Source organism: Manis pentadactyla, chromosome 4 (assembly GCF_030020395.1).
Source record: "Manis pentadactyla isolate mManPen7 chromosome 4, mManPen7.hap1, whole genome shotgun sequence".
Taxonomy (NCBI): Eukaryota; Metazoa; Chordata; class Mammalia; order Pholidota; family Manidae; genus Manis; species Manis pentadactyla.
In genome coordinates this window covers 1,984,787-1,999,425 of record NC_080022.1, presented here as the reverse complement: position 1 = coordinate 1,999,425, position 14,639 = coordinate 1,984,787, and the positions used below count along the sequence as shown (strand labels likewise).

Below are 14,639 nucleotides of genomic sequence, written 5' to 3'. Positions count from 1 at the left end.
CTTGGTGTGGCCAGCTTGCCCCCCTGTTATGGGGATTTCAGAGCTCAGCCTGCCTCCTGAGACCCACTTGGTGGGGCGGGAGGTTTGGGGGGAGCATGTGGTCCAGGCCCCCAGCCCCCAGCCAGCATCGGAAGGCCGGCAATTGTAGGTGGCAGCCACAGGGACAGCAGAGCAGGAGGCGCTCAGTGCCTGCTTTGTCCCCTGGGCTCCCAGGGAAGTGGCCTCCCTGCCGTGGCCGCCTCTATCCGTGCACTGGGCACCGTAGGGGGAAGCTCACAGGCTGCCCTGTCAGCGTCTTGGGCGGCCTTGCTGGGTGAGAGCCAGCCCTGGGCCTCAGGGCGGATTGCCTGTGACCTGGAGCTGACTGGCCTGCCCTGCAGGGCCCTAGGCTCAGCTTTGTGCTCCCCGACACCCCTGCAGTCCGCACGGTCACACCCGGCATCGTTTGACCCCTAAATGCCTCCAAGGAAGGTGGACTGAGGAGCTCTTCACTGGTCCCGGGCCTGACTGCCTGGTGCCGGCCTCCCAGGCGGGGTGCTGGGGTACACGTGTCCTCTCGGGGTTCCGCCTTGTCCTGTGCCTGTGAGGTGTTCTGGTGGGCCCTGGGAGTTTCCTGGACGCCCCGGCTGGGCAGCATAAACCCCTGAGAGCCCCTCTGCTGGCCTGGCCAGCCCTGGCCATGCAGGAGTGTGCCTGCTTCCTTCTCCCGGGCCAGGATCTGGGGACCAGTCCTCAGACCGCAGGGCTGTCCCCCTGGAGCAAGAGCCAGTTTGCCCCACGAGCCCTGTGGCTGATTTATTGAGCCCTCACATCCACCGCCTCTTGGAGCTGGGCTGCTCCCTGGTTACGTCTGAGGAGCCGAGATCCAGAGAGAAGGGCTGCTTCCAGGGGGGACCTCCAGGCTCCACCTGGAAAATTCTGAGAATCCAGCGCTGGGTGCAGGGGGACGCTGAGGTCACCTGCGGGCCCGATCAGCATACGACCTCAGCCCCCGGCAGCGCACAGGCACGCCGCTGCGAGGGCACGCGTGGCAGAGGTGCCAGGGACTCTGGCCAGCGCTCACCCGCAGGGCGGGCTGGGAGAAGGCTCGTGCTTCTTCCCCGTGCCCGTTTGGTGGCCTCAGCCTCGTGTCCACAGCCTACAGGGTGGGTGCTTGGCCGACCGGGGAAGCTTTGGGTCACACCTGCCTCGCCTGGGGCCACTGCAGCTTTCAACCCGATGGCCCCTTGGGAGAGCCAACGGCCATTCCCGGGGAGCGGCCGATCTCACCTGCCGAAACCGAGCAGCGAGAGGAGCGGAGTCCGGCCTCTGCGGGTGGCCCGCCCCGGAACCCGCACTGTCCAGCTGCCTGAGCCTGGGCAGGGCTGCTGGAGGCCCAGCCACGTGCAGGTGCTCCCTGACTCTCACACCAACGGAGAGTGGCTGGCATGAAGATGCCCCCATGCTGCCCCCTCCCCCAGGACTCTGGTCCCCAAATCTGCCATCCTGCACCCAGGCCTGCTCAGAGCACCCTTGGGACTGGACACCCCTCAGGGCCCTCCTAGCCTTTGGTTCTAGGGAGAAGGCAGGCCTGCTCTGCTTCACCCCGAAGCAAAGGCCTGGTCAGGGAAGCTGGGAAGGTTGGCAGATGGTCAGCGTCCGCACAGCTCTAGCTCCCGGTCTGCATGCCGCCGGGGCAGATGGCCCTCCTTTTGCATTCGGATTGCGGGCGAGGACACCTGGGCGGGCCTGGACGCAGGCTGCTGGGGTGGTGTGTGTCCGGCTCAGGGGAGGCGATGGTGCGGAGGGAAGAACACTCCGACGGTGGGAGGTCGATGAAACTATTACATTGGATGCGTGCAAATCACCTGTCATGGAGCTTAGCCCGAATTTCTAACCAACTGTTAACATCAAACTGGGACGTGAGCATGTGTCTCCAGGACCCACGCTGCCTGGTCCTGGTGAGGCGTCTGGGGTGGGTGGCGGGGAGTTGTGGGGGTTCCCCGCAGGGCAGTCGTATAGACAGCAGTTAGTGGGCTGGGTCTCCAGCCTTCCCTCCAGCTGCTTGGCCCTCCGAGGTCACGGCTGTGGTCCTTGGGGTGAGGTCCCGATAGCCACAGGGATGGGTCCCCATGCAGACCCCTGCTGTGACCCTGGCACATACTAGGTGCTCAAAACATTCATTTAAAAAGTAACTAATATTAAGCGTAAAACAAATTTGTTACTTAGGACCCTCTAAGTCACTTTGCAAAGCATCCATCCAGCCTCATCAAACACCCCAGCATCGAGGGTTTGCAATGGTTGTTTCCAGCTTTTCCACGTGTTCCTCTTCCCACATGTGGGGCCTTCCCTCCCGGAGGTCAGACACCCTGCTTTCCGAGCTGGTCTGGTGCTGGGGCTCTGTCTCTTCGGGAGTGAGTTCTTCCAGGCCTTGTGCTGTCTTCTCTCAACCATTGGGGGCTTCTTTGGGGTGCTTGTCCTTCCGAAGAGACAGTGTCACTGCTGTGCACTGGGGGCTGGGCGGGGCTGCCCATGGGAAGGGGTGGGCTGTGCTGCCGGAGGGCGTCCCTGACCATCACGCGCTCCTGGCATGAGGGGGGCAGGTCCCGGGTGGGTTCCTGGCTGAGGGTGGGATCATGCAGGGCTGGACATGCCGGGCTCTGCTCAGGCACCCATGTCTCTGCCTGTCACTTTGTGCAGGGTGCCTGGCCTGCCCACGCTTCACTCCTGCTGTGGGTGGGACATGCACAGCGTTACTTCATGCTGCCCAAGCAGGTCCTGGTCCCAGGGTTCCCTCTGGCACCCCCAGCTTTCCAGCACCCCATGTCTCAGGGCCGCCAGGAGCCCTCCTTGCTTTGGGGCATAGCTTTGTGCAATTTGCTTTATTTTTTCCCATCTCTGTGGACACACTGCCCTGGGCGCCCCCCGTCTTGGATCCCAAGCCCCTGCTCTTTCCTGAAGCATACCTCCGTCACTTCCAGCTTTGCCCGGAGGGTCGCCCTTCCAGTCACCCACCTAACAGAGTCCATCGAGTGCCTTTGAGGTGTGTCGGCAGCGCTGAGGAACACGAAGGCAGTCAGGATGCACGCGGTGCCCTTTCCCAGGGAGCCTGCAGCACTAAGTACTTAGGTTCACTGGAGAGGCGAGGTGGGAGCGGCAGGTGCCGTGGCGTTGGTGTGTCTGGGGGCCTAGGCAGGCTCCCCAGGGAGGTGACGTCTGGGGAAAGGACCAGCTGTCCAAGCCGACAGCGGCCGAGAGCCGCAGGGCCCGATGAGCAGGCTTATGGTGGCCGTGGGCTTTGTGCCAAGTCCGTGGGAAGCGGCTGAAGGGTTTTCTTCTGGAGACCCTGTGGTTCCATTTCTGTCGTAAAAGATCATGCTGGCTGTCGGTAGGGAAAGTGGCCGGGCAGGAGCGTGAACAAGGGCCAGCTGGGGGGCATCTGCAGGCCTGCACGCCTGCGCTGACGGTGACTCTGTGGGCATGGTGGCCCTAGCAGTGGAGGGAGATGGGTGTGCTCAGGTCACACTGGGCAGGGAGCCAACTGGCCCAGCGTTGGACTGGACTTGGGGCGAGCGGTGCAGCGGTGCGGGACGGGTCCCAGGTTTCTGTCTTGAGCCTCTAGGTGGATGGTGACACTGTTCGTGGTGATGGGGGAGCGGGAGTTGCCGTGTGCTCCGAAATGACCAAGCCCTCGTCTCCACACAGTAATCTGAGTGGCTTGTCTGAGTTCCGTGCAGCAAGCCTGTGGCCGGGTCCAGCCGAGGGTGGCCCTCAGTGACTGACGTCAGCCCTGGCAGGAGACCAGGGATGTCCTGGCCTTCGAGCTCGCCCTGCCCGCTCTGGTCAGGGGTTCGGCTCTGTACTTCGGCGGGGACAGTGAGGGCTGGCCATCTCGCCTGTTTGGGGCAGGATGTTCTCAGGTCAGTGAAAACCTCTCTAGGATGTGGAAATAAACACAGCTGGCTTCTCTTTCTCCGTAAAAGTGCACCCCCATCAACACACCGGGCCCTTTGCACCTGGGACCCCGCAGCTGCTCGGCCCGAGGACTTGCCTGGGGCCCAGGGCCGTCCGCCCTCTCCCCGTCCCCTGCAGCACCTGCAGTCAGCAGCTCCCGACTCCGGCCCCATGCAGGATGCGTCCTCAGGCTGCCAGTGCGGGCTGAGCGCAGGGCCGTCTGGGGGGTGTCCCTCCAAGACCGACAGCGGCCGAGGCTGTGGGACCAGAGCAGGAAGGAGCATTGTCCCTGGGCGGGGCTGGTCCTCCAGGCCCCTGGTGCTAAGTCGGAGAGTCCTGGAGCCTGGTCCCTCCCCTCTGGCTGTGTGACTCGGGGCGTGTACTGCATGTCTCTGAGCCTCAGTTTCCCCATGAGTCCCAGCGTCCGGCCCAGAGGGCTGCCTGGACCCTGTGCCTGGCAGTTGTCCCTCCCCCTGGGGGGTCCTCTCACCACCTGGAGCTTCTCTTTCTGCTCCTGGTGGGAATGCCGTCAGTGGCACACAAGCTTGCCAAACCCATGGGTCACTCCAGGCACGGAGGGTGTTGGGGTACAGGGCCCTGTTCAGAGCACCCACTCACCCAGCGAGCACCCCTGAGGCCTTCAGACCCAGGGCCAGGCCTTTGGGGTCACAGGCCACTGCCCACCTGCCTGGCCTTGTCCTCCTGGGTGTAGGGATGTGAGGGTGGTGGCTGCCAGGCCAAAAATGTTGATGCTGAACCCCCGCAATTCAGGGAGGTACCTGGTCCGGCCCAGTTGGAGTATTGCTGTGTGGGGCCAGCGGGCAGTTGGGACTGTGGGGCCCCAAGGGGACCTGCCCTTCTCCTCTCAGAGCCCCCGCTGCTTAGCCCAGCTGTCTCCTCCCCACCCCACACAATGGCGTTGTGCTGGGAGGGGCTCATTAGCACCCCAAGGCATGGTGGGGGGATACTCTGGGAGCAGGGGGTCTCTTCTGGAGAAGGTGGGGAGCCAGCCACTCCCAGCCTTGGTCCCTGCTGCCCTGGGCCCTCCCTTCCTCCCCTCCTAACCTGGGCTGGTTGCCCCACCTTGGGGGTGGGACCAGCCTGAGGGCTTCTAGTCAAGGTCCTCAACCCAGTTCTCAGCAACTTTTCAGCTGTGGGCTGTTCCCGCTCTCTGCCCTCTTCCCACAGACCCTGCCCAGCCCTCCCTCCTTGCCTTGCGAGACATACATGTGCACCCACATGAATGTACTGCCTGCGTGCACACATATGTACATACACGCATGTGTATGTGTTTGCTCATGTATAGGTGTGTGTACGTGTGCATGTTAGGGTGTGGTGTGTGTATGTACATGGTGTGTGTGTGATGCGTGTGTGTATGTGGTGTGTGTGTATGTGTGGACGTATGTGCGTGCATGTGTGCATGTGGTAGGGGCGGGCAGTGTGTGACCATGGATAGAGCAGAGCTGGGGCTAGTGGCCTGACCGGGGTCAGAGCGGCCTGCGTGTGGGACGCTCCCCTCCATCAGGGCTCAGCCCTCAAGTTGTGGCCCAGCTGCCACAGAAGGAGGGCTTTCCTTTCTGTGCTGTGGGTCTGAGTCCTGTCCAGGCTTGAGGCCTCGCTTTATGAGGAGACTTCACAGGGGGTGGGGGCGTCCCCAGGGACTTTGTCCTTGGGGGGCTGGGGGCTGCCCGCTGCCCCTGCCCCTCCTCACACGCCTTCTCTCCTCTCCACAGCGGCGTGCAGCGCTGGCCTCTGCTTCAATGGCGGCCGCTGTGTGCCTGGCTCGGCCCAGCCGTGCCACTGTCCCCGAGGCTTCCAGGGTCCTCTCTGTCAGTATGGTGAGTGGAGCCCCCTACGGGCACTGAGGCCCTGGCCTTGGTGGGGGGCACAGCATGCAGGGAAGTCCCTGGGTGGACGGTACCCTCCAGTCTCCATTCCCTGCCCTCTGCTCCTCCTCTGAGACCCCCTTCCTCCCTGGTTGCCTCTGCACCCCATAACCTGAGATACTGTGCTGTCTGATCGTGCTGTGGGTAGGGCGCCAGGTGCACAGGTGGACAGGGGCTGGCCTGGTGCCGGGAGAGCCGGTCAGTGAGAGTTGGTCAGCGGCCTGTCCCGGGTGTGTGAGCTGCACTGCCGCCTTACCTGAGGCACCCGTGTCCTTAATGGGGAAAACCGGGAGCACTGGGGTCCTTCCGGCATGAACCTCAGCACAGCCGTAGAGTGGAAGCCTGATACGCTGGAGGCGGACCTGCCGCCGTGCGGGAGACCATGGGCCGGGTGCTTCAGGCTGGGCGCGAGCTGAGGTGTGGCAGGAAATCTGTGTTGAAAAGTGCATGCGAATGCATGAAAAACCGTCAGAAGACCCCCACAGATGGGCATCCTCGTTCTCTTGAGCGATGGGCAGGTGTGAGCCTTGCCCGGGGCTTTGTACTTTGTCCGACGTGTCCTCACTGACCGTGGAGCTCACAGGGTCCTGTCGGGACGGGTGCAGAGCCTGGCCGCCCTGGGAAATGAAATGGTCCCAGACAGCTCCGGGGCTCTGACCTTGCTTCCAGTAGGCAGTGGGGGCTTCTTCCAGGTGGACGCTGGGCGTCTGTCCTGCAACATGTCTCAGTACCCCCGATGCCCAGCAGGCAACTGGAGGGAAGCCAGAAATTTTTGGGGAACTGGAGGTGCCCCACGAGTATGGGACCCCTGCCCTCTCCATGTTACCTGTGCGTTCACACATGGGGGCCCTCCACCTCCCCACCCTGGGCTCAGAGCCGGGGGCCTGGGGAGGTTTTGGTCCTGCCATCCTGGGACGGGTGCGGGTGTTTGGGGTGCTGGCGATCGTTGGAAAGGCCGTCGGATTGGTGGCTCTCATGGCTTATGGAATGCCCTCTGTTAGCCGGAAGGTTCTCTCCTGGGTCAGCTCTGGGCGAGCCTGCTGCTTCCTGGGCTCTGGTGGCTGGGGGTGCTGTTGCCCAGGCTGTGGAGCGAGGTCCACCGCCCTGTGCAGATGAAAGGGCTCCTCCGGGTGCTGGGGGCCCTGCCCTGTGCCCTGGAACATCCGCACTCCGAGCCTCAGCCAAGCCTCCTCGTGATTTCAGCCCCTGAGCGCCTCTGTGGGCTGGCCCAGGGGACCCCCCCACCCCCACAGGCTGGGTCCAGGCAGGATGGAGGCCCCTGTCCGGCCGTGTCTCTTCTGGTCTGTCCTGACGGCCATGGGTGGGACATGCCCTGAGGACCTCGGCTGACCTTTCTCGTTCATTGCCTGCCTTGGCCATGTGGGTAGGGTCACCAGCTGGTCTCAGGGCCAGCTGCCCTTGGGGGCTTGCTGGGGCAAGGCTGTGGCTTGACGGCCAGCGACACAAACACCACTGTGGCCCCTGCTTCGGGGGGTGAGAGATGACTCTGGCATGTGGGCTGCCCATGTCACATCCTCCAGGAAAGGCCAGGTGCACCTGCCCTTTCCCCAGGACCAGCCCTCCTCCTCTGTCCTGCTTTCCGCCATTAGCCCCCTACCCCCTGGCCTGAGGCTCTGTGCAGGTGCCCAGCCCTGGGGCTCACACCTGGCCCTCACTCTGTGGGGAGCGGCCTCCCCAACCTGTGAAACCCCAACCCTTGGCCTGCTGTGAACCAGAGGGTGTGAGAGGCTGCAGGGGTGCAGTTGAGGGGAGCTCGGCAACCTGCGGGGGCCTCTGTGCACTGTGGGGGCCCGTCTGGCCCAGCTGCTGGGACACAGGGAAGCCCCACTGAGTGGGCTCAGAGACCCAGTTCCAAGTGGATGGGAGCCGCACTCATGTGCCCTGTGCCCCGCCTGCCTCTGGGGGCCTGGGCCTGGGCTTGGCTTTGCCTCCAGAGCCACCTGGGCACCTACCTCTCCTGGTGCCCTGTCACCACCCTGGGGCTCTGCTTCATCCGCTCTGTGGAAGAGGAGAGCAAGGTCAGGGGGGCCAGGCGGGAGCAGCCGCATCCGGGCGCTGGGCCTGCGCACACCCGTGGCCCACCAGGGTGGGCAGGCTTCCTGGGGGGCGGCCAGTCAGGGCCAGATATGGCCTTCCGGGAGCAGTAGGTAAAGCTGCCGGGCCTCCTCCTGGGTCACTATCTCCTAGAAGAGAGACCGAATAAGTAGGGCTGGGTGTGCAAGGCTGGTGTGCAGGGCTGCGTGTGCAGACGTGGGTGTGTGGGGCCGGCGTGCAGGGATAGGCGTGCAGACGTGAGTGTGCTGGGCCTGTGTGCAGGCCTGGGCAAGCAGACGTGGTGTGTGGGGCCAGCGTGCAGGGCTGGGCATGCGGACGTGGGTGTGCGGGTGGGTGTGCAGGGCTGGGCATGCAGATGTGGTGTATGGGGCCGGGCGTGGGGGCCGGGCGTGGGGGCCGTGCCGCCTGCAGGGGCAGCCCCTCTCCCTCGTGTGCTGCCGGGGCCTCCAACAGCACTGTTTGCCCTGCCCCTCCGGTGGGGTCTGCAACTGGGCCGCTGCACAGTTGGGGATATTTAACTAACTCCCCCCAATTATTATTTATTCCAGTGTTGAAAATATAAACCTTACTTTTTTCTGGTTCCCCCAAATTCTTTCATTTGAACAAAAGAGGGGGGAGGAGGAAAGACCCTGCCGGACTGTGTGTGAAGAGCAGAGGGAGGGGAGCCCCTGGGAAGACCCCCCCCAGCCCAGCTCCCCTCTCGGGCTGGGCCTGCCTGCCCCGGCGGCTCGGCTGCTGCGCCGCACCTCGGCCTGCCTCGCCGTCCTGCCCGGGAGGCTTTCTGCGCAAGTCCGGGAGCACAGAGGCTGCGGTGCCGGCAGGGTCGGGGGTGGCGGCTGGGGAACGGCCCCGGACACCCACCCAGCCGGGGCCCTTGGTGCAGCCGGGGCTGGGGCTGCCGGGCCCCCATGCCCTCCAGGATGAGTACCAGACCGCAGCCCCTTCTGTTAGGCGGGGATGAAAGAGCCCAGTGTGGGTGAGGTGTGCAGCTGCCCGGTGGCAGGGCCAGGGGACGGGGTGATGCTCTGCACAGAGGCCTGGTCTGTTGGACGTGAGGGCACAGTGGGGATGACGGGGTAGCTGGGCATTGTCCCTGGTTCTTGGGGTAACCGCATGCACCACATGCCTGAACTTCTGTGGGGTGCAGCTCTCACGGGCGGCCTGGGGTCGGGGCACCCCGGGCTACCAGCCTCCCTGCTGTGGGCCAGCACCAGTGGTCGGCGGACAGGGAGGTGCACACCGGGATCCCGATCCTTGTCGGGCCCTGGGGGTCCTGTCAGACCGACCAAGAACGGGTCTCCCCGGTGGGAGTGTGGCTTGATCCTGGGACTGCACCAGGTGCCCGCGTGCTGGCGACGTGTGCCCCTCACCGCGGCTGGGAGGCACGCGTGCTGAGGGCCAGCTCCTGCCGCTGCAGCCCCTGCGTGCTGTACGTCGTGGTGGACCACCTGGCGGACCACCTACCTCCTTCCCGGTGGGGCAGGTGCCAGCTGTGCCCTGAGGCCTGGGTCGCGTCTGGGCACCTTCTTGGTCCAAGAAGCTTCGGCTCCCTCTGGGCCTCAGTGTCCTCAGCTGGGAAGTGGGCTGGGTGGCTGGGTGGCTGGGGCAGTGCTGGGACTCTGGCCCCCGGGTCCAGCTGAGCCGTCAGGGCATCAGCAGGCGCACAGCCGTAGGCTGGGTGGCCCGGGGGCTTCCTGGAGGAGGTGTGCCTGTGGGCTGGGGAAGGCCGTGGGGTGCAGGTGGCTCAGGGTGGGCTTCCCTGAAGGGAGAAAGGCAGGGGCAGAGGAACCTGGGGAGGAGTGTCTGGCCCGAAGGCGCTGGTCAGGGATCGCAGGGCAAGTCAGCCCAGGGCCCCGGGTTCTCAGCCTCCCGCCCTGAGCCAGCCGGGAAGACCAGAACCAGGGGGGCTGCCCTGGGGCTGGCCTGGCAGATGCCCCTGGGGACCCGATGTGGCTTGCCCCCCCCATCCCAGCAGGGAGAGGCGTCAGTGGTCCCACCCAGAGCCTCCACGCGCAGGGCCCCCTCTGGGCCTCGATGTGCCTGGCCTTCTGAGGGAGCCCGGGTTCCCAGCCTGAGCTGGAAGCCGGTGGATGGGAGCCCCCGGGAGTGGGCTAGCGGCAGCTGTGAGGGCTGCAGGGCCCAGGCCGTGCCAGGGAGCAGAGCGGAAAGAGCAGGGGCAGGCCTCCGGGTCCTGAGCCCCTGGCCTTGGCTCAAGGCCGGCTGTTTCTGAACTGGGATCACTGATCAGTGGGGAGGAGGTGGACCCTCCCAGGCTGCCCTGCAGCGCTGTCCACTGTGCTGGAGGGTGGGAGCCTGACCCCGGGCTCGAGGTCCAGACACCCCCGAGGGCTGCTCTTGGCCACCCGCTGTGCGCAGGCCTGGGAGCCCGGCTCTGGGCCAAGGCCGGGAGGGCACATGGCCAGTCCTGCCTGCTCGTGGCAGGGGTCTGGTCAGGGATGACTCATGCTGTGTGTGGCTCTCCTCTCCCTGCAGGGTGGCCCCCCCAGGCCCCTCTGCTCTGACCCCCGAGAGGACAGAGTGGCCGTGGTCTTTAGCTTCCCTGCACACACCTGCCTTAGCTGCACCAGAATCCTTCCTTTGCAGGCAGTGCCCCACGTCTGCAGGGCCTCACTGCCTGGGGTGGGGGCAGCCTCAGCCGCTGGGAGAGGGGGGCCTCCTGCTGGGCTGACTGGCAGGGGCAGGGGACTCCAGCTGCCCTCTGGCCTCAGTCCCTGCTGGCTGGGACAGCTGGCTGGGACAGGTGGGGTTCTCCAGGTGTGTCCTTGCTCGGCCGGGCCGTGTCCCTGTGGGGCAGCCGGCTCCAGGACAGCCCGGGGGACCCCAGGCAGAATCCCAGCCTGTCTTTCAAAGCAGCTGACTCTGGGAGGGGCATTTATGTTCACAGCGCATCATTCAATTAGCAGGTTTGGCACACCCGGCCCCACATCGCAAAGCCACCCCTGTCTTTGGATGACTGTGTCCTCTAGGCTGGCTCTGCGCAGGGGGCTGTGGGCCTCTCCCAGGGCTGGCTGTGGACAGGGGGTCTTCTAACGACACACTTAGGGCAGGAGAAAGAAGAGGCAGATGCTCCCAGGGGTGGGGTCTGTGAGATCACCCCACCAGCTCCCATGCACCCAGGCTGGACATTTGGTGAGTGGGCAGCTCAAGTGCCCCTGCCCGTGTGGGGTCTGCTCTCCCAGCAGGATTGAGGCTCAGACTCAGAGGACGAGGCCTCCCTGCCTCCCCTAGGTTGTCCCAGGCTAGAGGCCCGGCCACCGCCTCCCAGGTGGTCTCTGCCTCACCACATGCCCCTCCCGTGCCCTCTGGGAAGCTGTCCACTCCTTGGCGGAGTGTCCTGCCCTGGACTACAAGATCAGTCCTGGTGTGTGCCCTGGGGTAGGCAGGGTGCTTGTCCCATTCTACAGATGGGGGTCCTGAGCCCCGCAGTTCTTGAGCTGCTGGGGTCAGAGATGTGGTAGATAGCCTCTTGGGCCCCCAGGGCAGGGCTGGGTGGGAGCCCCCACCACCAAGCGGCATGCTCGACGTTACAGCCCCTGGCTGGCCATTGTCGGTGGCTTGACACTCTCTGTTCTTGGTGGAGGAGCGGGTGGGCCCAGGGTGGGTGGTGCCCACGCAGGAGGGGCTGGAGGTTGGCATGTGGGTGGGGACATGCGGGAAGCAGAGGCAGCTGGAGCGGGCTGGGGAGGGAAGTGTGGCATGGGGGCACCTGTGCTTGGGGAGCTCTTGGCCTGGGCACTGGGCATTGCAGGTGGTTGGCCCCGACTCCAGGGAGCGGGTGTGGGAGGGAGTCCTCCCCCCAGACCCGTGTGGACCCTGTCCTGCCCTGGCCGAAGGGGCTGCATCCTGGGCGAGGCTGCTACGGTGCCTGTGGGGACCCCTTCTTCGTGCAGAAATCACTCTGCCCCCGTGCCAGCACCCGGCCCAGGCTGTAGGCGTGTTACTGAGGCAGTAAAGTGTAGCTGGCCACATGTTGTCCTCCATTGGAGGAGGCTGCGTGGGTCTAAATTCTGGGAGATTTCCTGCCCGTGGGTCCTGTGCCCAGGAGCGGCCTCTGGGGCTGGTGATGCCTCCTCAGCACTTGGGGCCCTTGGGCTGGCCGCGTCCCCGTCCCTGGCCTGGCGGGGCCCAGAGGCTTTGCCGAGGGAGGGCCAGGCCTCGGGCAGAGCCTGCCAGGTGAGCCCCCGAGCCCCTGGCTGCCTCCTGTGCCCCTGGTTGCTTCTGGGCTCCTGGAGGGGCGTCTCAACTCCACCTCGTGGTGCCTGCCTGCCTAGCGCTGGACCCCCAGGGCTGTGGCTGTTTGGGGGTAAATTCCAGGAATTGTGCTGATGGCCTGTTTTCAGCATTCCTGGGCCCTGGCCTGTCTCCCCCAACCAGCAGAATGATTAATGAGGGGTCTGCAGCCAGGGAACTGGCATCGGTCCCTCAGAATCTGCTCTCGGCCTTGGCGGCCCCAAGCATTCCAGAACAGGGCCTGGCCCTCTGCTCCTGGGTCGTAACCGGGCCTGGCCAGCGTCACGCAGAGCCAGGCCAGCTGATAACAGGGCAGTTGCCTCCGGAGGAGGAGGTGGTGGCTGAGGGTGCCAACAGCCTGCTAACCTGGCCTCCAGCTGGCGCTGGCTGCAGGGACCCTGCTGCCCTTTGTCAGTCTCCCAGCCAACGTGCTCCGCTGGGAGCCAGGAATGGCATGGTCTAGGGCCGGGGCAAGATGAACCCCCAGGGTAGCCGTCCACGGTGGGGTCTCGCATGACTCGGGAGGAAAGAGCCGCCTCCCCACCGAGCCGGGGCTCCCACCTGCCCTGCTGTGTGTGGGGATCCGCGGAGCCTCAAGGCCCAGTGGGGCAGCACAGGGCGCACACGTCCCGCCCATCCGAGCCCACCCAGGGGATGCGGCTCTCCTGATGGGCCGCTTAGGAGGGTGGCCTCCGTAGGAAGCTGCAGTGCGTGTTGGCATATGCAGGCCTGGTTGCCCCTGGGGCAGAGAAAGTGGGTACATCTGAGGTCACTTGGTTTAATCGAGCAAGTCAGAAGGTTCTTGGACCCTGGACACCTGGGTGCTGAGCCCCGGCTCCCACCTGTGAGCCAGCGTGGCCCTGTCCCAGCCCATCCTCCGTGTGCCCCCAGATGGAAGCGGCCCGGGCTCCCATCCTGCCCCCTGGCCCTGCCCCCTACCCACCTCGCCGCAACTCCCTGAGCAGCCTGGTGCCACCCAGTGTGCTCTTGTCTTCCAGTGGCTGGCTTTGTGCTTGTCATGGGTGGGCTCCCTTCTAGAGGATGGCAGTGCCCTCTCTGCTCAGAGACAGGGAGCACAAAGCTTTCATGACTGCTCCTGAGGAGATGCGGGCCCCACTGCGTCCCCGGGCGAACGCACGGGGCCTTTCTGCTCTACCTGGAGGCCTGGAACAGCTTTGGGAGCTCGGACCGGTCTGCCCAGAGAGCAGGGCTGCAGGGCTAGCTTCTGGTGCACATTCTTCCCGGAACCTCCTCCGGGTGCAGGGGTGCTGCAGGGAGAGGGGGTGTCCTGTCCTGGATGCCCCGAACTCTGGGGCCCCAGCTCCTTCCTTCCTGCCCCTTCCTGTGGGGCATGTCACGCCAGAGGGCCTCCATCACTTCAGGGTCCTGGTGCCCATGCCCTGCACTGACCTGTCCACCCCAGCCCCACTGGGGGGCGGTCCTCTGGGTTGAGAGCAGGGCAGGCTGGGCCAGGTGGGCTCAGGCCCAGGACAGCCCGCCCCCTCCCAGGGCTGGTGTGCTGGGCTGTGGGTGGGCCAGCTGCTGTCTGCTGGGGTGGGCCTCTCTGGGCACCACCAGGGCAGGGCCACAGGACGGGTGGAAGGGTGTCCTGGGAAAGAGGTGGCATGCACGGGCTGCTGGCACCCTCGCGGCACTCGGTGCCCAGTACCGGAGCCGTACTGCACAGAGCCTCTCTCGGGAGCCTGCTGGGAGAGGGTGTCCAGCGTCGGAATCTGGAGCTCACACGGCCTGTCCCTGTGGGCAGCTGCATGCATGGTTCCTGCCCTGGGGATGGCCCTGCCAAGGCCGTGGGGCCGGGGGCCGGGGTGGTGCTCTGCTAGGTGCTCGCACTCTCCTGGGGAGTCCTCTGACCTTGAGCCCAGCTCCCCATCTCCCCTTGTAGATGGGGACACCAAGGTTTCCCAGGGACAGTGTTCAGGGCTGAGTGGCCAACCCCCCACCCGCCCTGCCTCTGGGCGGCTTGGTGCACAGCTCAGCCAGGGGCTGGCATGGACACCAGCTGGGTGCAGGCCGTGGTGGCCACCCTGCTCACAGCTGCCTGGGCCTGCCTGTCTCCCACCTCCCAGAACCACACACACAGTCGGCTAAGCCGTCTGGATTCCAGTGTGAGGAGGACTGTGCCCGGGTTCCTGGCCTTCCTGTAGGTTGTGGCCAGAGGAAGCCCCACCCTGGCCCAGACAATCCTGGGATCTACCTGCTGGACTCACAAACCCAGAGCTGTCGGGAAGAGCCAGGAGTGTCCGGCGGGAAGCCTCTGAGGACCGTGCTCGGAAGGCCCAGGGTGGTGTGGCCCTGTGGCCTGGGGGCCCAGGACTGCTGGAGTTCCTGGAGGCTGGCCACCTCCCGTGGCCTTGGAGGCCACAGACAGGCTTGCTCCCCATGGGGGCGGGTGGGGGACAGGTGGACAGTGTTGGGTGGGTGCTGAGCCTGGGCAGGGCCGTCTTCAGGAGCAGCATGGGCACCTGCTCATCG

The 14,639-nt window shown here is 65.3% G+C and overlaps 1 protein-coding gene across 10 annotated transcripts in view; it reads left to right on the top strand.

Annotated features, from left to right (window-relative positions):
* The window catches only part of MEGF6 (multiple EGF like domains 6), an 87,607-nt gene that overhangs the window by 13,985 nt on the left and 58,983 nt on the right, over positions 1 to 14,639 (top strand). For 9 of the 10 annotated variants that reach the window (XR_008996852.1, XM_036882668.2, XM_057499635.1 and 6 more), the window contains exon 4: positions 5,667 to 5,771. The exons of the other annotated variant lie outside the window; for it this stretch is intronic. Coding sequence is in view for 8 of the 9 variants with exons in the window: in XM_036882668.2 (XP_036738563.2) it covers positions 5,667 to 5,771 (105 nt within the window). In the remaining variant the exon portion in view is untranslated. The remainder of the gene's footprint in view (positions 1 to 5,666; positions 5,772 to 14,639) is intronic. 10 annotated transcript variants of the gene reach the window in all.